At 39.6% G+C, this 26,758-nt stretch overlaps 3 protein-coding genes across 6 annotated transcripts in view; 1 reads left to right on the top strand and 2 right to left on the bottom strand.

Moving 5' to 3' along the window:
* Window positions 1–7,997, bottom strand: part of LOC145444531 (signal transducer and activator of transcription 5A-like) — a 53,607-nt gene extending 45,610 nt beyond the window's left edge. For both annotated transcript variants that reach the window (XM_080322516.1, XM_080322517.1), the window contains exons 1-4: window positions 5,387–7,997; window positions 2,697–2,781; window positions 2,467–2,632; window positions 23–170 (exon numbers count right to left, since the gene is read on the bottom strand). In XM_080322516.1, coding sequence (XP_080178642.1) covers window positions 23–170; window positions 2,467–2,632; window positions 2,697–2,781; window positions 5,387–5,647 — 660 coding nt within the window. In that variant the 5' untranslated portion in view covers window positions 5,648–7,997. The remainder of the gene's footprint in view (window positions 1–22; window positions 171–2,466; window positions 2,633–2,696; window positions 2,782–5,386) is intronic.
* Window positions 7,998–8,146: 149 nt separating this feature from the next.
* LOC145444541 (solute carrier family 22 member 18-like) overlaps window positions 8,147–26,758 on the bottom strand; it is a 166,521-nt gene continuing 147,909 nt past the window's right edge. The window contains exon 2 of the mRNA XM_080322532.1: window positions 8,147–10,806. Coding sequence (XP_080178658.1) covers window positions 9,530–10,732 — 1,203 coding nt within the window. The 5' untranslated portion in view covers window positions 10,733–10,806 and the 3' untranslated portion in view covers window positions 8,147–9,529. The remainder of the gene's footprint in view (window positions 10,807–26,758) is intronic.
* LOC145444543 (arrestin domain-containing protein 3-like) lies at window positions 14,743–25,938 on the top strand. Of its 3 annotated transcripts, XM_080322536.1 has the most exons (8): window positions 14,765–15,003; window positions 18,167–18,277; window positions 18,909–19,007; window positions 20,796–20,923; window positions 21,909–22,051; window positions 23,536–23,758; window positions 24,567–24,714; window positions 25,671–25,938. In XM_080322536.1, exons 1-8 carry the CDS (start codon window positions 14,886–14,888, stop codon window positions 25,802–25,804), a joined length of 1,104 nt encoding a protein of 367 aa, XP_080178662.1. In that variant the 5' UTR covers window positions 14,765–14,885; the 3' UTR covers window positions 25,805–25,938. The 3 variants fall into 3 exon arrangements, with proteins under 3 accessions (XP_080178664.1, XP_080178663.1, XP_080178662.1); XM_080322538.1 differs by lacking the exon at window positions 24,567–24,714 and having other exon boundaries at window positions 14,743–15,003; XM_080322537.1 differs by lacking the exon at window positions 18,909–19,007 and having other exon boundaries at window positions 14,758–15,003.

Below are 26,758 nucleotides of genomic sequence, written 5' to 3'. Positions count from 1 at the left end.
GCTATAATTTTTATCAACTTACAACCAATTTGTCGCTGAATCTAAGGAGTGAGATTCTGTAATTGTTTTCTTGTGACGAATCCAAGCGCGTGAGTTGGTCTTGGACCTGTCCGTATAAGTGGGTAATGAGTTTGGAGCTGATTTCATGTTCGTCGCGGTTGACTTTATCCCTAAAAACAGAATTGCAAAGTATGATAGATTCAATCTAAATCAAGGGGGACCAACCTCTTCAGCCAAAGGGCCACACGAGACTTAAGAACCATTTCGCGGGCCACTTGAATGTTGATGTCCTTTTTTTAGTCGTCCAATAGAAGCGAACCGAATTAGGCGACGTTGAAAACAAGACTTACGTTACTACGCTTTAAGATTGATACGATTATGTGTGCAACTGTGCATTCACGTCTTGGTCGCGCGATGCGCGAAATATTTTCAAAGGTGATGCATGAATTCGACCAATAAATAAGTTACTTGAATATATTGAGGGTCGCCTCTGTATACCACTGGGTTCATTTGGCAAGGACAGGAATATTCGGCGTTTAGACATATCAATATCAAAGGTTTTGCTGAACGTGCCTCTATTATTTTGTGCAGATGTCTCATCGCTGATGATTTCTCTGCGAGCACACAAGCGAAGTAGCATGTTGGACGACATGTTATCTCCAACTTGCGAATATAGCTAGACTCAATTCTGTCAACTACGCGTATTTATAAATAAATACCATACCAATACCAATACTAAATGCAAAAAATCGAGTGACAATGAATCACGCGAAATGCTAAGAAAAATTTGAAGTCAAATAAATAAATACTGCGAAATATCCTACTTTATGGTAATATACGAAGATCTGCGATAAATGTGACTGGCTCCTAACCACGCCAATGCGTCGGAACTGATATTTTAGTCATCATCGAATTTTGCGGTCAGGCTAATCAAATTTCAGTTGGGCTTGCAATTTTACCTGATGTTATAACTAATTTGGAGAAATACCTCGCGGGCCACACAGAACCAAATGTGGCCCGCGGGCCACTGACTGCCCCCAACTGATCATAATTGATAGACCACATTGAAAAATAAAAACTCAGAAACTTGGTCTTATTGTTGAACATGATCCAATCAAGTACGGTAGTTATTTCGAAAATTCTGTGACATGGGGTTATCAGGAGTCAGGATAACACCAGAATTTTAGCATCGCAGAGTCTGCTGCATAATATATTTCAGGAGTGAGTATCAGCATCTGTCTATTAGTAGTGGAGAGTGGTGCTCTGCAATCTCAATTCAGTGAAACCTATTGGATTGCAGTTGCAAAAATATATTGTGAGTGAGATAGAAACAGGTTGCTTCCGCAGATTTCAAACCCAAAACTGGCTTTCTAGCATAAGCGGTTATCAAGATATGGCAAAACTAGCTATTTTCGACTCGTTTGGTGAAATTGCTCGGCCACTAATGGGCGCAAGAACCAGAAATCATGATAGAAGTTATTCATTTGGTACCAAATATCAAGAGCATTTTTTGAAATTCAGATTTTTCTCTTTTTCACTCCACCCTGGCGTATCTCTTTCAGTTCTAGACTTGTTTACAAAATTATTGATACAGGGGACACAATGTTGAAAACGTTTAACAAGGTACTGTACCTTATTTTCCCGAAAATATGTTTATCAAAATTTTACTGCCAATGATGGAATATGCTAATAATAATATTAATGACTCAGTAATGCTCCAATTGTTGATAGAAAAGAAGCTGACAATCAGAAATTCTGTCAGTGATCAATCTGAGATTATTTTAAAGAATTTACTGATGTAATGTGGGCTATATGACTTCAAAGTTATGTTCAACTCCTGTCGTTGGGCACTGGTTTCGAAAATCATTGGTCTGCGTATGACTACGCATGAACCTACAAGTTACCGATCAAACTTGTTGGTAGTGACATTTCAATTGTTTGATACTCTCGCCCATATTCAGCAGTCATAGGAATAATTAGCATAATCATCATCATTGGATTACTAGCAATTTTTATCAGTTCAATACATCACAAAAATGCGATACAATGAAAAGATAGGAAGGTGTCGAAGCGACTTGGAGTAGTCTATGGAATCAGACCCCCACATTGGTCCGGGCGATGGAAAGGGGAGGCATGCACACTGAATGAAAAGTAAAGAAGATAGTATAGAAAAAAGCAAGCGACAAAAATGGGGTGGCATGTCATGGAAGGCGAGATCGATAGGTCAGGTCGTGGTCCGGTAATCTTGAGGATGGACTAGTATTTATTAAGAAGCAATTGCTTGTATGGTATGCAATGGTTGCAATGGTATGTACGGTAATATGTATCTAATGTACAGTATATTTTAATCAAAAAGAAACCTGAGAAGCCCTGTTTCTATGTAGGCCTATCTCTTTACCTGTATAATCGCAGATGAGTAGGCCCTACTTTTTCTTTGAGATTTAGTTGAGTGCATATAAAACTTACCAGCGCATTAGCTCCAAGGTTTGATTCATGCGCTTGCGTATAGTGAAGTCGAAACCAGTATCTTGGCTGTAAACCCACATACGGTCGATATGCCGTTTAATAACTTCGCTCCCGTCGCGCATCAACTCGTCAATTTTATTCCACTGATCGTGATACGGACTTTCATCTGCAACAACCAATCGCATCAACCCCTGCATTGAGACTGGACAGTGGAGACCGTAAATACATACAGTCACACGTGACGTTGTCAGGGGTCGGCTGCACCTCGGAGTCATACATAAGAGTCGCATCGATTATTTCGTTCCAAGCGTCGCCCTGCCAAAATATTTAGAAGCAAATAAAATATCTGTTAAGACTCTTGGCGGTACAGAACTTCAATATACGATTGAATAATGAATTCATCTTGAGATAACCCGGTTCACAATCGTCAGGAACTAGGAAATAATTGGTGAGAATGATCTATATCAGGGGTGTCACACATACAGCCCGCGGGCCGCATCCGGCCCGCAAAACGATTTCATCCGGCCCGCGAAGCAATTCTTTTCATGTTTTCCAGCACATTTGTAACAAATGTTGAGATATTTTACAGGAAATACTTCCGTGTATATAATCTCCATTAACCGACTATGCAGCGCTGTGGTTTCACTCTAGTTACCACTGTAGTAACAACTTGGTGAAATCAACATCCAATGCGGAACCGTTATAGATAGGGAAAATATATAAGTTGCACAAACATATTATAATTGAAAGATTTATGGTCACACTGCTGTGTCAATTTCGACCCAATACATCCCCAGACATAAGAGAAACTGGACTCGCGATTTAATGATAATAAACCAAACTTCAACGTCCGTGTTTCAAATTAAATATCTTGTGTTCCTCGCAACCCAGATGCAGTAGGGCTGTTCAAAAATAATTTTTTTTTCCCGGATTCCAGCCAGTCACTGCTTAAATTGTCAGGTTACCCTAAAAAACGCTGCACACCAAATTTGGTTCAATTCTAACAAGTATAGGACTCCGCAGATCTAATTGAAAATTTTAATTCATTTAACTCATCCACTTAAGATTGATGCTGATCGATCAAAGGCAATTAATTCTGCCATCGGCAAACATCTGTTGGATAATCCGATTTGTGCGAATAATTATCGAGACGACCGATTTCGAATCGTAGGTCGAGGCCGTTCACAATTCCATTTGTGTGCCTTGGAATCAACTTTTATCAAAATACACCAACCAAAACTCTGTCAACAAAAGGAGTTCGTGTATCACCTAAAAATAGTACATTGAACGTTCTCTCATTCGAAATTTCATGCTGGTGACGTCATATTTTGTGATACGATTGTTGATATACAATGTTCTTTCCAATTCTCTACTAGTTGCTGACGATTACCCCTGACGAGTGTCAGCCGAAAATATTCGGGTTCATTTCAATATGAATATACTATTTAATTGTATATTGAAGTTCTGTACCTCCAAGAAGCTCTTTAATTAATTATGGAAAATTAAAAAAAAAATATCAAATTTTTCTTCCAACCCCATGAAATCGTTAAATTGTCTTCAAAGACGTTGCAAAACAAATTTGAGTCAATTCCGACCAGTAGAAGCGGAGTTATGCGAGTTTTTCGATGATAATCCTCGGATTATCCTTGATCGGCGTATAATCCACGATTTATCAACGAAAAACTCACATAACTCCGCTTCTACTGGTCGGAATTGACTCAAATTTGTTTTGCAACGTCTTTGAGGACAGCTCAACAATTTCATGGGGTTGGCAGAAAAATTCGAATTTTTTTTTAATTTTCCATAATAAATTAAAAATTTTAATTGGATCTGCGGATTCCTATACTTGTTAGAATTGAACCAAATTTGGTGTGCAGCGTTTTTTAGGGTAACCTGACAATTTAAGCAGTGACTAGCTGGAATCCGGGAAAAAAGGTTATTTTTGAACAGCCCTAATATGCAGGGCTTACGCCAGACTACGACTAAATCAAAGGGAGCATAGAATATGGCAACTATATATCTTCGTTAATACCACTGTTTTAGCAGTTCTTAACTGTATTCGATCGGCAATCATAGTATTTTTGCCAATTCCATTGTTCGCGTATCAAGGTTTTGCGATCTGCTACTTTAAAATACCCTATGATCCGCGTAAATGCTTTTGGTATTATCTCTATATCCTTCTAAGGTATTCAAGCGAAAAGCAAGAGCACTAGGTAACATTTTGGAATCAGTTGACTGGTCTGGCCCGTGAGCGATTTGAAGGCTTGAATCCGGCCCGCGACGCAATTTGAGTTCGACACCCCTCATGCATATAAACAATCACATCACAACAATTCCGTCATATTAGGTGGTAGGAGTACGATTGTTGATAGACATTGTTCTGTTGAATTTGAATTAGTTGTTGACTATTACACCTGACGAGTGTCAATCGAAAATATTCCGATTTGTTTCAATATGAATATAATATTCCATTGTAGGCCTATAATCAAGTGCAAGAAAAAAACTTTCAACGTTTATGGCAAGACAGCTACAAAAGAACTGATTTACAGTTGACCATCAGCCAGTGAATATATCATATGAGGAACATAGATGACAAGCAATAACGTAGGTAATAACCAAAGTTTGGCAAAAGGTTGTGTTATTAGAAGAATTCAATGAGACTTGATCACGGTGAGCAACCTCTGATAGTGGATCACAAACTTTCTTTGATTGTCAAATCAACATAACAAGTTCAAAAAGTAGTTAAGCTACAAACAATGGAAATAACTGTTCCCAGAAGGCATTATGAAAGAGAACATATTTGGGAATTATAATCGGAGCAAATCTATATGTAGCAACTTGTACAATACTTCACAAAATCTCTCAGATAGGGTCATGGTAGGTCAGTTCACACATAATATGATATGGGAGATAGGCTTACCAAAACTGTCGCAATACCGGTCTCATTCACTTCGGCTTGAGAATGATTGCTTGGTGCTGGACTATTGAGCAATAAATCCCGATACATTGTATTAGGATTAGACGGCTGTTGGTTGACTATTTTCTGACCAGTTGAAGGTATCATGTTCAAGTCTCCATTTGTGAAAGACATATCTGGTAATTGATTCGCGATGGGGGAGTAGACATGCTCAGAATTTGGGGAATTTACAGGGTCCATGGGGGGATATAGGTCTTCGTCCATTATCACACACAGTTTCAGAGCATCCAGCAATCAAGCAGCTCAATCGTATGTTAAATATTCCACAGAGAGACACTAATTTCACACGCAAAAGAGCTATAAAAACAATATGCAGGGTTACTGTATGTAGGCTAGATTTGTAAGAGCAAGTGAATAACGAATTATGTTGAAGTAAATTTCACAAATCACAATCAAGGTAACACTATGCAAGAGGTCTATCCCGTTCATACTGTATTTATAGTAGCCATTGTCACAACAGCTGTATTTCTTTAACTATGATGGTGATTGTTCCCACTATGAGTTACATACAATTTTCCACCTCTTAAAGGCCGGGTAATATTAATGTAATGCATTGGCAATAAAACCTATTGTACCAAGAAATTATGAATGCAATATAATAGACCTGATATCTGAGTTTTTGTAACAGCAAAGAAAAAAATCAGCAGTAGCCCATCTCAGAATCTGCAGTGGATCAAGATGCACAGAAAATATCATTGTTGCAACCTATTTATCACAAACCAAGACTAACTCTACATTGATAAAAACACCAAGACATTATATTCATATCATTATAGCCTACAATCTATGGACTGTTCCTTACATTAACTGTATTTTCGATATTCTAACCAAAAGCGAATGCTGTAGCAAAGGAACTGTAATAGGCTATAGCTTATATATAGATTTCACGGTCATGCTTATTAAACATAACTCTCCTTTTCCCTACATTCGTAAATACATAATGAAAGGAAATTTCCAGGGTTAATTTACCAAGTTAGATAACAATTGGTTTGTACATTGCTTCATAGAGCAACCACAGATATTGGAATATAAGCAAATCAATATTGTGCCAGTGCGACCGACAAAATAAGAAACACCAAATCACAGTCTATGCCTGGTAATATTAATGTAAAGCATTGGAAATAAATCCTATTGCATCGTGCACAGCATGAATGCAATAGTGTAAGCTGTAGGCAGACATAGGCAGGCCTATATTCAACAAATCGGACACAAATTACTTGCCAAATACCGTAGTGATAAAAAAACAGCCTGGAGTCAAATTAAGAATATGTTAGTTCTGAAATCTTACCATTGTAACAGACATTATTGCCAACCAACCATAGCCACCCATGTCATTATCAAAGGAAAGTTTGCTACATGGAAAACGTGCCAGATCCACTCACCTCACATCAGGAAATGATCTCCGGTGTCATAGCACATAAGTTAGTATACCTCTTCATTTAAATACACAGGATGGTACGAAAATTGACTTCAATCACGCACAAACTACAGTACTTTCAATATGGCCAGTCATAAACATCAAGCTATGACAGATAGGCCCCAACTCAACTAGTAAAAGCAAGACCCATGCTATGTTATGGTGATATTAAATCTAGAATTCGTTCCAGGGAACACATTTGTAATAATGAAGTTAATTTCATGGTTTAGCGTGCAACAGCAACAGTGCTTCAAATCCACTTCTAAAGTGGTTAAGTACCATCCGATGCTACAATTTGCAATATATTGATCAACCAGACTTGTGTGATCATGTTAGTCAAAGCTAGATGGATAGTTTAGTGAATGGAAGATCAATAAAATCATTCTGGACTTCAACACTAACAGACAATGCACAAACAGATACATCACCCCTTCTGATCAATTTATTATTATTACAAGGAACATTAAGACTATTGGAGAATGTTCCCAAAATATTGTAAAATAATTGGATAGCAACCTCCTCTCAGCTTGACAAGTACAGATGATCACAGCTGTCAAGAGATATTTGAACAGTGTAACCCATTTTGCAAAATGGATTCTTTTCTATACAATAATATGACTTAGAATGTTAATTCCCAACTCCCGGGTGATACCAGCAGGTCAGCCCAGGCCCCAGTCTATGCCTATTTATATTGATCTATTGTTGCAGTAATTTATAATTGAAGGTTCAAGACTACATTTTTCCCTCTCAATAATACTGGCAAAATGCTACACAACACCATTAGAGAATAGCAGCGTGTGTTTTAAAAATCTATAAACCATTGCAAAACAATTAACTATGTAAAAATAAGAAGCAATGCTAAGTAGGCTAATCACCCACTCTCATGCAGTGCAAGTGAAAACAGACTATTGAAGTACTCAGACAAAGCAGCAACACTTAGTGAACAGATTCGTGGATAGGAAACAAGAATATTTGTCAGACAGTATTTGAGATCAAAAGAGGAAATATAACGAATTTTGTCTGGAGATACATAGTTTTAGCAAATTGAAGCAGAAATATAGAAGTCTACGCCACCGTTTTATATCTGATGGACTTTAAAGAATTACAAAAGAGACTTTCTGAGAGAAAATGTAGCAGGCCTAGCCGCCTAGACTACAGTAGAAAAAATTGGAAGCTATTTGTTACCATACCATACTCTGTCTTTACAAACTTTTCAGATTTGGCAAATCTCAGAGATAAGTCTGTAAACGCAGCTTTACTTACATGATTCTATCTGTAGTGGCAAGTCTGAGAAAAAAATCAAAGTTTACAGACATTACTTTTGCTAAAGAAGACAAAGTGCTCACATATTGAACAAAGTAACATTAGAAAGCAGGGCTGGGCAAGATGCAGTATCTGATTGATTCGATTCTGAATCTAGTAGTAAGCTTCGAGTATCACTAATTTTTTAGGAAAGTTCAAAAAGTATCCTGGATGCGACCGCAAGGAATATAATGCCAGTTCTACACCACATAAAGAATGTTTGCTATTATTTCATTGCACTTTTTAAAATTTAGGGTAATTCTTTTTCAACATGTCAAAAAAGTCAAAATTTTAGTGTTAGGTCAAAAAATTGTCAAAATTGCTTACAAAGTCAAAATTCTTCTGTAACATGCATTTCGTTTGTATCGTAGATGTTTGCACTGTCTGCGAATTTTTCATTTGACATTTTGTAGCCTACTTCATAGGCCTGCCATTGTAGACGACTCATTGTCTGCTCATTGTATATCATTAACGGTCAAATGAAACAAATAGGTTGGCAAAATCTTAAGCTCAACATACCGCAATATCCTAACTGAAGCAAGACTGCGTGGCCATTGCATGGTTCTTATATTACGAAGCGCATTCTGAAAAATTGTGATGTAGACAGACACATTATCAGAATGAAGCAACACGGTGTGTCACCAACTTCAGTGTTGTCAGCCAACAACTACAACCGTTGAACGTTCTTTCTCTTTTCTTGGCAAGCCACTTAGTAAGGACAGACACTTGCTACCCGAGAATGTAGGAAAGTATCTTTCATAGTACCACAACAAATTTTAATTATTTCAACCATAATGCGTGATGTAACTACTGGAATCTTTCATAGGTCCACATTTAGTTAAAATGCAGTTCTTTCATGTAAACTAACGGTCAGTGTTCAAGTCCAAAAGGTTTTCTCAGGCCAAACTGCTACGTGAGGACAGACAATTCCAAACAAAGGTGAAGATAAGTAGTAACCTACAATTCCAACATCATGTGCGAAAACATGTAGTTTATGAGGGCAAAATTTTGTCAAAATTAATTTTTTATGATAAAAAATGTCAAAATTTTGATTGTTCATGTCAAAATCTTGTTTTTAGGTAAAAAATCGCCTTATTGATCACGACTTCACAGATATGTCATTTCCACTAACATGTGTGGATTTGTGCTACATATTTCGTAAGCTGCGTGGATTCCACCGTGGAAAATAGTAACGAAAATATAATTCTAGTTGATAAATTAACTCTTAGAGGGAAGAACTAAGAGTCTAATTTCAGTACTCAAACTACTCGACTCGAAACATTAGAGTTAATACTCCATTCAGATTTGAGTGCTCAAAGCATGTTGCCTAGCCCTGCTAGTAAACATTTATCCCACTTCTTACAGTATCACCTCAATTTCAAATTGACATACAGCAACAACGGCAAGTTAAATAAAACACCCAACACTCCAAAGGACTTGAACCCGAAATGTTTCAGCAAAAGCCCACCCGCAACAGGTCCCACAATACGAATTAGAGAATTCACGGCCATACTTATTCCCAGCATTGTGCCTGTATCTTGAAACGATACACTTTTGGTTAGCATCCCGTTAATGACTGTCGAGAAAACAGCCCCCGCCACCACCATTGGAAATAATGATACACAAAACGTTATCACCTCATACACGACCGTGACCATCATAATATAAGAGAGACATATCACAAAAATTGCACCTTTCAAAATGTTCCACTCGTCAAAACCCATTTTCGTAATCTTACCAACAATTATTCCTTGACTCAACATCGATATAATACCAACATATGATAACACAAATCCATTGCCTTCTGCGGAAAGATTAAAGTGATTCAACGCCAACACTCCAAACATACTGTGCAGTACGCCGATCGGTATTCCTGATATCGATTTCACAATCAACAAGGCTTTAACACGCGAATTTTGCGACAACAGTTTCAGAATATGCGCAATATCGAATATATTATGAGCAGCATTTTTCATGTCGGCAGTGTTTGATTTACCATGTAGAGGGTCTTTCACAATTTTCGGCAAAAAGAAATACACCAAAGTGAAAGCTAGTACAGAGCCTGCGGCTGATACAAATGGAGCTGCCTGCTCGCCTGCGTACTTGATAGTTTGGCCTCCGATTAAAGGTCCTACTACCATACCAATTCCGTACGATACGCCTAACTTACCAAGCTGCGCTGATCGCGAATTAGCGTCAGAAATATCAGTAATTATCATCTGCGCTCCTTGCATTGCGTGCATACAAAGAGACGGTAATCGCGATAAAAACAACATGAAGATTGTGTGCGCAAAGCCAAGAATCGTATATGACAGTATTGAAGACAAAAACGCCAATAAAATTGCATATTTGCTCCCGTACAAGTCCCCGAATCTTCCGAAGATAGGTCCTCCAAGTAATTGCACAGCGGCAAACGTGGTTTGTAAGTATCCAAAAGTGACAGGGTCAACCTGCAGTTGCTTTGTCAAGTAAGGCAAAGTCCCGATTTGTACCCAAAAACATGTCGCGTAAAGCACAACGCTCACATGCGTCACAATGAGAACAATCTTATTGTCACCGACAGCCGCCATTTGAGAAGCACAAAAGTCAAACAGTATCACGATGCATGATATGGAATATTGTATGATTGTTAGCAATAGGATATCTGAAAGTAATGAATTGATTAAGTACCTATGTTCATATAAATGTATAACCAAGAAATAAACATTGTATTGTGCAGGCTTATTAGTAACTATAGTACATTGATATTTTGATGTCTCTACACATTGGAATATTCGAAATCTGATATCGGTGACGTCATATTCGGTGATACGATTGTTGATATCCAATGTTCCCTTGAATTCTCTACTAGTCACTGATGATTATCCTGACAAGTCTCAGCCGAGAGTATTCGAGTTTATTTCAGTATGAACATGTTTTTCTATTGTATATTGAAGTCCTGTGCCTTCATAACTCTCTTCAGATCAAAAAGTTGTCTGTAACTAACTAAATTATTAAAGCATCACTAGTCGTTTTGAGTTTCACCTCATTTCTTTTTATCCAGTGTGCCTTAGGGCTCTTCAAAAATGACCTTTTTTCTCAAATCGTACTGGCTACTTGATAAAGTTGTTAGGTTACCTAATTTAAGCCTACACTCAAAATTTGGTTCAATTCCAGCCAGTAACCGCTTTGCTACAGGAAAAGTAAGTTTCTATTTATTATATAAAAATAAATAATAAAAAATTTGAAAATTTTCTGTTCACCCCATGAAAGTGTTAGGCTGTCTATAGAAACGATGCTCACCAAATTTGGTTCAATTCCAACCAGTGGAAACGGAGTTATTGCCGTCGAAAAATTTGGATTTGAATAAAATAGTATTTACGGTGACCGATTCTTTGTTAATTTATTATAGTTGTGCTCACCGTAAATACTATTTTATTCAAATCCAAATTTTTCGACGGCAACAACTTTGCTTCCACTGGTTGGAATTGAACCAAATTTGGTGAGCATCGTTTCTATAGACAGCCTAACACTTTCATGGGGTGAACAGAAAATTTTCAAATTTTTTATTATATATTTTTATATAATAAATAGAAACTTACTTCTCCTGTAGCAAAGCGGTTACTGGCTGGAACTGAACCAAATTTTGTGTGTAGGCTTAAATTAGGTAACCTAACAATTTTATCAAGTAGCCAGTACGATTTGAGAAAAAGAGTCATTTTTGAAGAGCCCTAGTGTGCCTGCCTCATATATACATCACACAGGCTTAGGTCAGTGTCGGGTGTCTGATTTCAAAGACTACTGCACGACGCTGTTTCGACACCTTCCTATACTTTCCTGGAATCGCAGTCTTGTGATGTTTTGATAAGACGAAATTATTAATAAACTGATACTGATACTGGCTAGCGGTTAGTAAGATTCGCGACGACTGATGCTCGCTATGCAGCTGCAGCCGATCAGCCCAGTTATGCAAGCGAGTTAAAATAAACTGCTGCATTCATGATCGCCCACTAGCGGCAATTATACTTTCCAGCGTTGATGAATCGTAAATTGTAGGCATTTATATTCTCATTCGTTCCATCATCATAATCATCATTGGTTTATTAGCAATTTTATCAGCTCCATACCCCACAAAAATGAGATACAATGAAAAGATTGGAAGGTGTTGAAGTGACTTGGAGTAGTCGATGGAATCAGGCACCCACCATGGCCTAGGCGATGTAAAGAGGTGGCATGCACACTGCACAGTGCACAGTGCACAGTGCACACTAGATGAAAAGTAAAAGAAGATAGCATAGAAAAAAGAAAGCCACAAGAAATGGGGCGGCATGTCAGGGAAAGCGAGATCGATAGTTCAGTCGGATCCGGTAATCTGGTGGAAGGACTAGTATTTAGGAAGGGATTCCTGGAGTTCACCTTATCCGCAACACGTCTGAGTTGCAGCGATGCAATATACCACTATATACGCTTCTCGCCTGTCCGGGTACTCGAGCACGATAGCACGATGTGACATATCGACTTCGTTACCGATAGATATGCCGCATTCATTTCCACCGTTTCCCTAGCTTTTACAGTGTCCGCAACAAATCTTTACATTTAGTCGGCAAAAAACTACTTTACAACCAAAATCTGCAGAAGCTCGTATAGCATAGCAGTATAGCTTCATTGTTTGTAACAGAAGCGCCGCGTCATGGCTACACCTCACTGCATGTAAGGCCACAGATCTGTGTGCGGTCTGCTAATTTGCATCTTCATGAATAGTGGGTCTCTGATGTCGCATTATATTGTTCATTTTCACAAAATTTCAATAACTTTAGTAATCCATTCAAAAACTAGAATGGTTTGAAAGAAGGTCAAAATGGAAGAAAAGCATGAAGTCTCGACCCGTGTTGCAGAGGAGGTGGTTTTTCAGCCGAGGTCGACTGCAAAAAGGGGGTCCTACTATCCGATCTGCGTTATCTTGGGTCGTGTTGAAAGTCGGTAGTTCAGGATATATGTATCCAAATCTTTTTCGGAAGTTTTCAAGATGTTTTTCTCCACACCTATAGCCAGGGTTGCCATACCGTCCTTATTTCTAAGATTTGTCCTTATTTTGAAGGGTCACGTCTTAGAAAACTCAACTGTCCTTATTTCTAAGAAATGTCCTTATTTTCGACTTGCGTCCTTATTTTGTCTTATTTTCAACCGCTACAGAACTTCGATCGTTTCCGTCTGGTATCTGTGTTGCATAATATTCTAAAATTATGATTTTTCCTCGAGATTTTGTGACATCATAAGTGAAAGGAACTCTCGTGACGTACACATCACAAGATTTGACTTCTAAGTGGTGAGATTGCTAGGGCAGTGAGCGGTGGTAGGCCTATAGCAGTTTCGTCTGTACCAAGCTACCGCAGCGGACGTAATTTTAGCAGTAAACAGCAGTACCAGGTTCCTGCTGTTCGGTCTACAGTAGAATAAGCTCAAGCTGTGGGGAAGGCAGCATTTATTGCGTTGTGAAAAAAGGCGCAGTGCAGTCGTCACATTTGTTTAAAAGTAGTAAAGCTATAAATCATTGATATTTTTTTCTAAATTATATTGCACTTGCGCATATAGTTTTAGCTACAAATAAGGCTAAATCTGACTAGTTTAAATGAACAGGCGTAAATACGTTTTTCGTGGCGATTATGAGCGAGAATTAAAAGGTATCTAACGAAACTTGAAGGGCGAGTGTTTCGCACATAGCAATATCTGCAATTGTGACATTAACCTAGAGGCCATAGGAAAGACCGCTATTTCAACTCACATTGATACCCCAAAACGCAAGAAGTGTGACATGATGATTAATTTGAGCCAGTCGATGAATAATTTTTCGCAAGTCGATCAGCACCAACGATCACAGACTATAAGGCAGCTGCTGCAGATGGTACCTGGGCATTCCATACTGTCAAACACCAACAATCATTCCTCACCAACGATTGCTCATCGCAAATGTTCAAAGCAACATTGCCCGATTCCAACATTGCAAATAAGTTAGCTTAGGTCAAGACCAAGACTACAAGCATCGTTACTGGAGTTCTTGCTCCATACGCTCAAAAATTATTTTTGTCTTAACTTGGTGTACGGCCTCTTCCCTCTTGGTTGACGCCTCTAACGAGGTGAAGATGTTTGGTTCATCACCCGAGGGGGTGGATGGGGCAATACCAACAGTTTTTTTTGGGGGGGGGGCTGACGAAGTGCTGTTTTGGCCCTGAGTAAAGGTAAACAACTTCGACCTGAGCTGTCATGATATCCATGAAGTACTTTCTAAAATCAAGGAGCTGCTCGAGCAGATTTTTTCTGGTCTAAAGTATGGAATGTGATATGCCACGGCTCGTATAAATACAAAGTATGTACAAAAACGCTTTTTCATATTAATCTAATTTTTTTACTGTCCTTATTTTTGGGTCCATGCCGATGGCAACCCTGCCTATAGCTCTGTGCGGTCAATTATAGTATATCAGATATGACGTCAGAAAACGTAGGCCTACGTCATTGCATCGGTTCACATGACAAAATAACTGCTGACCATGCAGTGTATTATTTACATCACGACTTATTGACAAACGCGTCATGTGCGACTGTTGACGAGTTTTCAAGCTAGGACTATGTTTGCATAAGATCACCCAAAACAAATATGTAATATTGCAAGCATGTTTGCGAAGGTGGTTGTGGAGATATATATATTTAGCAACGCATTTCTACTGTAGAGACAACTTGATTGGGCGAATGGTCAAACCACGAAAGTTTCAGATTATCCTACACGATGAGAAAGTGGTGTATGCCCCAGGTGATGATGTCACAGGGCATTTGGAGTTACAACTTGACGAAGAAATGTTTATGAAAGGTATGATATAGGTCGCACACCTTAAATACTACCGTTAAAAGGCTGTCTGAGCGGTTTTCTACCTAGTATGCGGCGAAGTGATGAATATTATGTAATAAGTTACTCTGATGTCCCTTTTCATAATGATACACTCGCAATCATGCCCCACAAATCATGCTATGTAAGTATAAAATTCAGGGAAATATTACAATTAATAATGTCCGAAACGATAAGGACCGTCCTATATGTGTTTTTTCCATCGCAGAAATAACAGTCCTCTTATAACGACATGATTTTTGTAAGTATAATATCATTTAAAGTTTTGTGTATGGGCTGTGGAGTCGGTAAATTTTACCACAGACTCCGACTCCGACTCCACACATTTCCAATATACCGACTCCTGAGTCTTTAAACGTACCGACTCCGACTCCGACTCCGACTCCTGGGTCTTTAAACGTACCGACTCCGACTCCCGACTCCGACTCCAGCATTATTACCAATTTACTTCGAAAATTATATGCCACTTTGTCGGTTCAATGACTATCATACAACCATTACACATATGCAAACGTATGATTAACGGTGGCATGCTAAATTGTTTCATTGTGGAACAGCTCGAATTATCCACTATGCAATTAACATGAAAGAAAGATTTGCTAAATATCCTTCTTTTTTCAAGTTTCTATAACATGGACTCTCTAATATCCTGAAATGTATGAATCATTCAAATATGGCAGATATCCAATCCTGTATAATAAAAATGTGGATAAAAAATCCAAGTGTAGCTCTTGTGTATGAGTCAGCAACTAATAAAGAGATTGAACTTACTAATTTTGTCATTGCACACTACCCTGATTACGAGCACGCACACTCTTACTACTAATAGAATTGGTCATAAATGGAATTTAGTCAAGTAGTCAAAGACCATAGCCTATGTCTAGTCTACATGTAGGCTACTTAATCAAGTATTCAAGGATTGGGACTTGCGGTCTTTCTTAATCATTTGTTCGACCCAAACAGCTATGCTACACTACAAATATTTTTAATTTTGTCAAGTGGGAAGCATCGTTTTGTCATATTTACATCATTTTTACAATTTTACAAAACCAGCCGATGCATTTGCTCAGTCACATTATCATGGTATAATTCCAAAAAATGCATCAATTTTGACTGCATCGCGAAAACGCACATTGCGATTTTCTTCCCCTGTGCAACTGAGCTGTAATTTGAAAGTAATGTCTAATTTTATCTATATCGGGGGTGGGCAACTTTTTCGGCCAAACGGACACATGAGATTTACGAACCATTGCGCGGGCAACTGGAATGTTGATAACCTTTTTTTAGTCGTCCGATAGCAGAGAACCGAATTAGGTAACATTGCAAACAAGACTTATATTAACACACTCTAAAATTGATAACGATATGTCATGCAACTGTGCAGTGCGCAATCAGGCCCTGGTCGCGCCAGGCGCGAAATTTTTTTGCAAGATAATGACTGAATTTATATCAATAAATATGTTGCTAACATACATTGGTGGTCGCATCTGTATACCACTGGGCTCATTTGACAAGGACAGGATTTTTCGACGTTTAGACATAGCAAAATCGACGGTATCAGTGAACATGCCTCTGTCATTTTGTGCAAATGTTTTGTCGACGATCTCGCTGCGAGTGCACAAGCGAAGCATGTTGGACGACACGTTATCTCCTAATTGCGAATATAGTTAGACTCAATTCTGTGAATAATATGTATTTATAATTTTCAGAAGGAGGCTCAAATACTGAATGCAAGAAATCTAGTGACAATGAATACCGAGAAACATTTCAAGTCAAATAAATCTGCTATGAAATATTCTACTTTATGGTCATATACGAAGATCTGGGATAAATGTGGCTGGCCCCTTGATACGTCAATGCGTCAGAACTGTTGTTTTAGTCATCATTAAATTTCTCGGTTATGCTAATCAAATTTTGGTTGGCCTTGCAATTGTACCTGATGTCGTAAATAATTTCGAGAATTACCTCGCAGGCCACACCTAACCTTCTCGTGTGTCAAATTTGGCCTGCATGCCACGGGCTAGCCGCACCTGATCTGTATGGTTATTAATAACAGTGATTGGTGGTACATAAAAATTCTATTGAAAATTCTTTGGGAGCAAATGCTTTCATGATAGAGAAGTTGGAGTCGGAGTCGAAGTCAGAGTCATTCTCACAAACTCCGACCCCAGTCAGTATTTTCCCTCCGACTCCGACTCCAGCTATTATAGTTTTCACGACTCCGACTCCGACTCCGACTCCATCAAGTGAAAATTACCCAGACTCCGACTCCGACCCCACCGACTCCGACTCCACAGCCCTGCATGTAGTGATTTTGTAGGCATCGGGGACCCACGAATCCAGGGCTAGTAAACTGACGGTCCGCGGTGCCAATGCGGTCTATTTCAGTGTTGGGTCAGATACTTATTTGTCTCAGTTTCAACTTATTTTTTAACGAAACCAAATCCATTATCGTTGAGATGAAAATTGCACAGTGAAAACTTTCGCCGCTGCCTACGACTCGCTCTCCACCACTTTAGAACCTATAAGATCTAAAAAACTAGCAAGAGAATTCCAATTCTCCCACTTGCTGTGACTAAAGGAACAATAAATGCATTTAGGTTATTATTGCTTTTGTTGATACTGATTTACAGGATTTAGTATATAGTTTTAGCGTATTAGATTTGTATGAATGTAATCTATAAGTCATTAGAGTTTTAACGGTCTTAAGCAAATGTTAAACTTTTTTAACTGCAGCTTTGCTTAAAGTAGGTGAGTAGCCCTGTTCTGCGTCAAGACAGGCATCTGATACCCAATTCAGGTCGTGGATCTTTGATCACTTGCAGGCCAGACCATAATGCTAAAATGTTACCTCCAAACCAAACTTGTTGTGTCGTGGGATGCTTCATTATGGGTTAGTATAGGGTCATACTCCTGCAGCAACACCTTTATTCTCAAACAAATGGATTAGCTAACATACAATTATTGACATATAGGACCACTATAACAGTGCCTCTAATCGGCGGCTCACGATGATGTACCCTAGCAAGGCCAACATACTCATGTATATTACTTACACATTTATAGGTTGGTATCGGCCATCTGCGACATCATAAATCTTTTCTATTTTGCTCACACTTATTTTTAGAAGTCCAAGTCAAATTTGCGGGAAAGGCTTTCGTCACTTGGAATGAAGGAAAGCGCAGTTACTCTGAAAAGGAGAAGTTCTTCTCCGAAACAACAATAGTTCACGGGCAAGGTATGTGATCGAAGTATTCCATATCACGCGCGAAGGCGCACATAATCTCGATCCGACATTCCTCAAATTCACCCTAATGTCACCATGTTCTGAATATTGGTTATCATAGGAAATTATCTTCTCCGTGAATCGATTGAAGGAGAAGCAATTCAAAATAGAACAGTCACGGTTTCATTCACGGGTGTGAATGTACACCCGTGGTACATTAAACCAGAACCCACCTCAGACTTACACAACGGGATAAATCAAACATAACATTTTAATCAAAAAGATGTTTGCACGTATAGTGACGAAGTAAAGTATGTACGTAGGCCCGTAGGATTTAAAACCGCGATATCATACAGAGATAGGCTCTGTTTTCGTGTAACACCATTTGGGTGTGAATACACACTCTTTTCGGTTGTCATTTACTCCAATTTTGTCACAAATGGTTCTAAATTGATGAGCTAAATAGCGGCTGTCTAAGAATGATGATGGTACACGGATAGTTTATAGTCGATTCGAAAGTTAAAGCTAATATTCGATTCGGAATGGAATCAGTCGATTTTATCCATCCTATATTGTAGCCTGATCATGTAACCTCCAACGCGGACGGCAACGCCATCCTTATTATTCTGGTTGTTTTTCATAGATTCCAGTTCTACTTCGGATCGAGCGTCTCTTCCAGCTGGAGATCACAGATTCAATTTCCAGTTTCAGCTCTCGCCTCTACTGGCATCATCCTATGAAGGTACCGTTATAACAATAGGTTATATCAGATCGGACGGCAATGTGGGGCCTATCAAACCGCCAACACATAGGAGTATATTCTAGAGTCGAGCTCTGTCGGACTCATTGACCACTCAGATGCTCTCCTCCATTAGCGAGACTACACGTAGGTCTACTCCAACCCAATATACCTTGAATCCCGCTGTACAGTATTGTTCGGTAGAGTTTTAGAATGTTAGAATGAGTCGGTCTGGATGAAGGGGCTGACCTTTTTTGAGAATCAGTTTCTAAAATTTGGAAGCGTGGCGCGGAACATTTTTTCAAATCTGAAGTTCAGTCGCGACCATAAAAGTTGGAACCTCTATCATACAGGATACTGAAGTAGCAGGCTAAATTATCCATATCCCATGCCGGAGCATTCCCCATATTGGACTCTGTATGCAGGGCAGGGCTTTAGAGCAGTCGAAATATTGCATTGCTCCAGCTCCGGCTCCGGAGCTTTCTTCTATCATAGATTAGCTCCGGCTCCAACTCCGGAGCTCCATTATTACAACTGCTCCGACTCCAGCTCCGGCTCCGGCTCTGAAAACTATCGAATGCGCCTGTCTATATCAGGGGTGGCCAACCCGCGGGCTGCGAGCCATATGTGGCCCGCGAGAAGGTTTTGAGTGGCCCGCGAGGTAATTTCCTAAATTTTTTATATTATCGAAAATGAATTGCTAAGATTGTGAACTTGCAAGGCCAACCAAAAATTTGATTAGTCTGGCCGCAACACTTGGGAGGTTGGTAAATAAAATATCACTTCCGACGCATTGGTAGAGCCAGGGTCCAGTCACATTTTTAGTAAATCGTCGTACATGACTATAAACTAAAATAGTAGTAAAATGTTTCTTCACGCTTCGCGTTTTTAATTGTCACACGTTTTCTTGCTTGTTAGCCTATCTCCTCATGAAAATGAAAAAGACGCCTAATTTACCCGATTGAGTCTAACTGTATTCGCATTTACGAGAGAAGGTCTTTTCGCGTTTGCGCTCGCAGAAAGATCGTCGACGATGCAATATAGGCACAAAATGATTGTTGCATATTAGCGGAAACCTTCGATATCGATATCTCCAGATGCCGAATCGCCTGTCCTTGCAAACTGAGCCCAGCGGGTGGTATGCAGTAGACCCGCAATATACTCAAGTAATAATAATATTGGCCTAGTTCACTTATAAACTTTGAAAATTTTACGCGCTTGGCGCGGCTGGTGGACCCCGCGCTCGTTCGTCAATTGCAGATGCCCCTTTTGCCGGAAAGGTTGGCCCTGGCGTAATACATAGTGATCATTATTTTCGAACCGTACAATTGGCCAACAAGGTTGTGCTGATGACGAAATTGCGGTTATGCCGAGCACCCACAATATTCACAGTCATATCTAGGGTGCCGAGGTTGGGTGCTCATGTATGAATATTGAACATATGACTTCTTTGCTGTTAAATCCCCAGGAACATGGTTACTGGTTAATCAGAAAAGGTAGCGCCAAAGAGGCAAAGATTCTTGATTTTGCTAAGGCCTGCTGTTTAATTATGTGAAATCAGCAGATATGGTTGTTGCATATATAGGCCTAATTGCATCTTATGAAATACGTCGGAGCCGGAGCTACTCCTCAAATAATTGGCTCCAGCTCCGGCTCCGGCTGAATTTTATGTAGAGGTCCGGCTCCGGCTCCAGCTCCGGTGAAAATGCACCGCTCCTTGCTCCGGCTCCTTGCTCCGGCTCCGGCTTCAAAGCCCTGTCTGTATCATCGACTAAAATGGTTCAATTTCAGATAAAATTGGATATATTCGATACTACTTGAAAGCGCGAATAGTAAAGCCTTGGCAGATCGACAACAAGACAACTCATATCCTCCAAGTTTGGAATACACTCAATTTAAACCAACTCAATGACATGATGGTAAGTTTCGAAAGGAAAATCCGCAATATTTTGTTTGTATTTTGATATCACGTTATATGCTAATTTTATAGCTTCTTAACTCATCACTAAATACATGAACAATGTAGGGTACAATTGCTATGGACATATCTCCTGAGTCGTACCGAACCAGTCTTGTAGTGACTCGAGTGTGACCCGGGTCGAGATCTTTTGATGACTCGACTTGACTCGAGTCATTTTCTCAAAATACGGAAAAGGACACGACCCGACTTAAGTCAATCTGTGCATTGACTCGATTGTACTACCGAGTGAGATTGCGTAATGGTGATGCGGCCGGCTTCTTGATCGGTGAGTCGTAGATTCGATCCGCGGCCGGGTCAGACCAAGGACTCGAAAACTGGTATCGGCGACTATCCTGCTAGGCGCTCAGCATCCACGGGTAGCATGGAGGGGGAAATCGGGGGTTCAGACTAGATGACCGTACGGTCGCATCGCATCTGCGTCGTCAAAGCATCTCGATGCAGGCGAAAATGAATATCATCTCTCTCGATCCTAGTTAACGTATTTTGTCTGTGTCGCACAAGGCCGGAAACGGCGACGCGCACCACTAAAAACTCGTCAATATTATTAATAACAATAATATTTTCTCTCTCATTGCGCATGACCCGAGAAACGGACGGTCAAGACCGACATTTCATTGTAATTTCTAAGAATAGTAGCGTCACCACACTGTTGGTATTTCGTCTATTAGTACTGGTACTTGAAAATCCGACCAGAAACTGTAAAAATGAGGAAAATTACTATATTATGAATACGAACCATAAGAAAGGGTTGATTGGGTAATCGGTTATGCTCGGATAATTGCGACATTAGAATATCTAGCGAACTTGACCCATCGTTTTGTAGTTCCTTCGCCTAGTTTCATGGTATTATGCTACATGAAGTCAACCAGAAACAATATTTGGATTTGAAATGCTTCTAATCATGGTTTCCACGTCTTTTTCAGTTGCCGGTAGGAGGAGAGAATTCCAAGAATTTATGCTGCTGTTGTTGCGCAAGTGCCCCAATAGAAGGGGATGTGCACATCAGCAGGAGAGGCTTTGTCCCTGGCGAAAAGATTGTTGTGAATGCCAGCCTTGAAAATCACAGGTAGGCGTGTACCATACATTTGTCTTTCTACAATCCATATAGCGAGTGATAATGGATGACTATTCATTCGGAATGATTGCCACGCGGATAAATTAGTGTGACTCTACATAAAATCCATTATCTGCTACGAAATACACGTCTTTCGTTTAAGACAGTATAAAATTACTGCAAGTCTTGGAATTCTTTACACCAGTGCTCTTCAGCAGCTTGATTTGGCGAATCCTAAAGGTTGAAGTGAGGAATTCATGCACCCCTGTGTGTTGGGATGACTCGAGTCATGACTTGACTGGAGTCAGCCTCGAGTCACCTTTTTCGTATGACTTGACTTGACTCGAGTCACCTTGCTAAAATGAATTGACTTGACTTGACTCGGCGTATCAGAAATGTGGATTGACTCGTGACTCGGAGCAAAATTCACGAGTCAATTTCGAGTCATCAAGCAATCGATGTCGATAAAAATCGTTGTGTCTTGCATATGTTCAGATTGTACGCAAAACGCTGGTGTAACCCGTAAGAGCGACCAATCATTCAATGATTGTGCTTGTTAATGAAGCTCCATTGTTCTCACACAAATAAATTGATCGGAAACGAAGTGATCGAAGCTTACAGCTTACGCTGTCGTAAACTAGTATAGTAAAGTGATTTAATAGCAATATGTCTAATTCCGTTCTCTGTTCTTAACTTAACCAAACTTTTTTTATTGAAATTGAATTCTACTATAGTTTATATAGTCCTCAACCATTAGCGAAGGTCCGAATTGTATCAATTTGTAACTGGGTAATGTACCGCATCTTATCAATTCGTTTCTCTATTCTATATTTTGGCTGGTAACTATAATCCGAGGCTATGCTATTACTTATGTAGTTCAGCATTTCTACGTATATGTGAGCAATAAAGTGCCTTCTTGCGTTTATATTTAACTCTATATTCGTCCATGAGTCCAGAATCAATGACCACTCAATCTTTATTTCTGACAGCTAGCAAAATGCAATGACGTAAGCATGCCTTATACTTCGAAAAGGCAACTTGACTTGAATTGTGACTTGACTCGTGACTTGACTTGACTTGACTCGACTTGACTCGAGTCAACTCCAAAAATCGAGTGACTTGACTTGACTCGAGTTACATTCAAAAATCGATTGACTTGACTTGACTCGAGTCAAAATGTGCAATGACTAGAAATGACTCGTGACTCGAAGGTAGTGACTTGATCCCAACACTGCGTACCCTGTTCAGTTGTTCGCTAACGGTATGAACGTATCTAATCTACTTACTAATCGCTGGATTGATCAATCCACGGATTGGTCGTAAATCTAGGACACTTGGTCTTTTTGCTTCCACCCGAAGATTCTTTGAACTTTCATGAGCCCCGAAGACCCCAATGCGATTCACGAACCCTGATTTAGTGTGACTATTTTGTAATGCTACCCACGTACTGCTTCACCTCATTGCATTGTGTAAGATCTCGAAACGTTTATTTCTAGCTCCAGCAAAGTGAGGCAGACGTCGATTGAATTTGTCAAAATAGTGACGTACACGACTAGAACTCGCGAGACCACTGTCATCAAAAGCTTGGCCAAAGAAATGGGACCGCCGTGTAAACCGAGAGATTCCTTGAATTTAAATAACGTCGAGTTGCGTGTACCTTCAGTGCGCCCATCGGGTACACATCACTGCAATGTCCTGCACATCAGATATGCCGTTATGGTAAGTATGAACTAACACGAATCAGGTTTCCCACCATGGGGAATGGTTAGTCCTTTTCCGGGAGCCATGGTATAATGTGTATTTATCATCTCTAAATCTATCACGACGATACAGACGATTTTTTAAAACCAAAATGCACCATGTAGAATGTTGTTTGCGAAACATTTTCATTGGACCGACCAAGCTTGATATGCCGGTGGTCTACATTACATTCCAGCATGCTGAATTGCTCAATGCTCAAGCTGGTTTAGGGCGATATGTCTAGGGTTGTAACCAAGTCACAAGGTTCCGAGTCACAACTCAATCTTTTTTTATAGTTTTTACTCTAGTCAAGTCATTTTCAACACACCACCGAGTCAAGCCCGAGTCCAAGTCAGGGAGCAACGGTTCGAGTCCGAGTCCAAGTCATAGTATTCACTAATATAATTATCGAGTTCAAGTTAGGTTCATATAACTTTGTTGAAACTTCTGGGTGATATCAAAGGCCTCGCATTCATAACACACTCATTTTTTCACCGTTAACAATTTTGGTCGAATATATAAAAGACGATTTCTGGGCCTCTTTGTAAAGTATATCTCGAGTCAAATGACTTCATCGAGTCATGAGCAACGACTCGAATACGAGTCGAGTCAATGCACAAGGTAACTCAAGTCTAGTCGAGTCACCGACAAATTGCAACTCGAGTCTAACTAATAGCGGGTGGGCTGAAGTCGCTCGTGCTGCTAACCCTTGTAAAGCCTTTTCGATGAATAGATGCAGCCTAAGCTCTATCCGATGCTAACGCGATTCTTGGATACTTTCTTTCAGTTCATGTCGCACTTGCGAAGAGGTGCCATAAACCTACGAGTTTATGCGCCTATTATTGTAGGCACAATACCCCTTGTCGGCGTGTCCGGAGATAACGCAGCGACGGGAGGGGTGAACATCACGTCTCCAACTACGAAAAATGTCACAGGTAGAAAAGAAAATTTTGTGTTCTTATTGACCGTTACGCATGTCTTATTTGTACGTCTTTTCTACCGAGAAACCTTACAAAGTATAAACTGATTGTACACGAGTTTTATTCTTAACATCATTCTTCTTGATCAACAGGTGATATGTGGGGATTTATGGTTTTGTCTGACATTGCTGCGAGACTCCATGAATATATCTCCCACAAAATCAGGACGTTAAAACTCAAACATATTACACGAATATATTTCATTTCTCAAAAATTGTTCTCGTTCTCACCACATTGAACTAGGTTTAGATGTAGGCTAGTTCTCGTCTGCGCGCTCTTTAGATTTCGAAAATTGATCACTCCTGTGTGGCCTAGGCCAGTGGTTCCCAACCTTTTTCAACTCATCGCCCCCTTGTCAAGCTCGACACGAATTTCGCACCCATATTTACTGGTCCGAAAAAGAGAACATATGAACGCGAAATTTATTCACCTAACTCTGAACGCCGGTGAATTGACTACATAAAGGTCATTTTTTCGAGACGGTGCTCGGAAAACCGGTTTCCGCGACTAATTTCCATTGGGTGGCCTTTTTCCAGTTAACTTTCGCGTCACATGCAGAATAAGCCGTCTTCATGTTCATTTTATGACCGTGTGTTAATTAAATATAATCTCACTGACCGTTCTAACATTTTCGCACCCCTATCACCCCCTTCGTAGGTTTTCGCTCCCCAAATCGCCATCTTTAGTATTTTCGCCTCGTTGTTTCTCAAAATCGCCTACTGCGGAGAGATATCGCCTAGTCTAGGCTTTTGGATATCTGTATAAGTGCGTTTAATGGTTATAGCCTATTTGCACGACCATTGGCTTCCTCGTTGGGCCAGGACGCTGCATTGTTGGCTAGGTAACGTTTATAGCAAGGATGTTGGGAATTCACTTTTCAGAAGATTATGATTTTCTCAAAATGCTTTCAGACTCACTACCTCCATCATACGCTTCGGCGACGTCCGGTGCATATGACAACCCTGTGAACCAAGATGTGAATATTACGGACAAACCGACGTCTACCTACTATGATTGGAATCAATCTGCTTTCACGTACTCATAACCGGACTAAAATCGAGATACTGTGGGACACTCAAATTTCTGAAACAGCGCTCGCGCGCGAATAAGTTTTTATTTATGCTATTTACTTGCAATCATCTGGCAGATAATAATATATTGATCATACAATTTTGAAACGATTTCGCATTGTGTTACGCAATAAGCCATTGACAATAGGTTGCACCTGTGCAATATTAATTACGTTACGGGTGTATTCTTCTTTCGAGGGTCCTTGTTCAATGTGTCACTAATATACCTTAATACTGGGACAGAGCAAAATCGAGTAACTGATTTCGATTCTGGATCTAATTCTATGTAAAGTTCAAATATGTACCTTTCACATGCCACCACGGTGAACATAATGCCAGTTCTACACCGCTTTATACATGATTTGGTATTTTTTCGACCATGCCTTAATTATTCCATCGCCCTTTGTGACGATGCTGCGGGTTAATCACGACTTCACAGATATGTCATTTCCAGTAACGTGCGAAACTTTGTACTGTATGCTTCGTATGATGCAACACCACCTATCGAGGTTTTTAAGGCTTACACAGATAAAGATACTGTCGGAACTATAATTTCTTTGATTTCGTCTTCAGTACCAGGAAATATCATCTCTCACTACTCGACACCAATACTCGAATCAATGTCCCAGACCCTACTTAATTCGTCATAGATATATACATAAATATATTATATATTATATGTTTACATTTATAATATACTGATACTGGGTTACTTGTGCTTCTGAGAAGTTAGATTTATATCGCTCAGTCCTATACAAAATACAGATATGGTATGAGAGCGCTCCGTAGCAGTAAAGTTACAAAATTAACAGCTGGGCCAGCAGGGACAAGTGCCAAAACCAGTATACTTGATGCGCATAACTCGTACGCAATATTTAGTGCAGTATACTTTGAGTAGCCGTAAAAAGAACCATATATATGGCACTAAA

Source organism: Botryllus schlosseri, chromosome 8 (assembly GCF_051294905.1).
Source record: "Botryllus schlosseri isolate E-star chromosome 8, Bs_hap1, whole genome shotgun sequence".
Taxonomy (NCBI): Eukaryota; Metazoa; Chordata; class Ascidiacea; order Stolidobranchia; family Styelidae; genus Botryllus; species Botryllus schlosseri.
The sequence above is the reverse complement of the archived record's forward strand: the minus strand, read 5'-3'. Positions and strand labels throughout refer to the sequence as shown.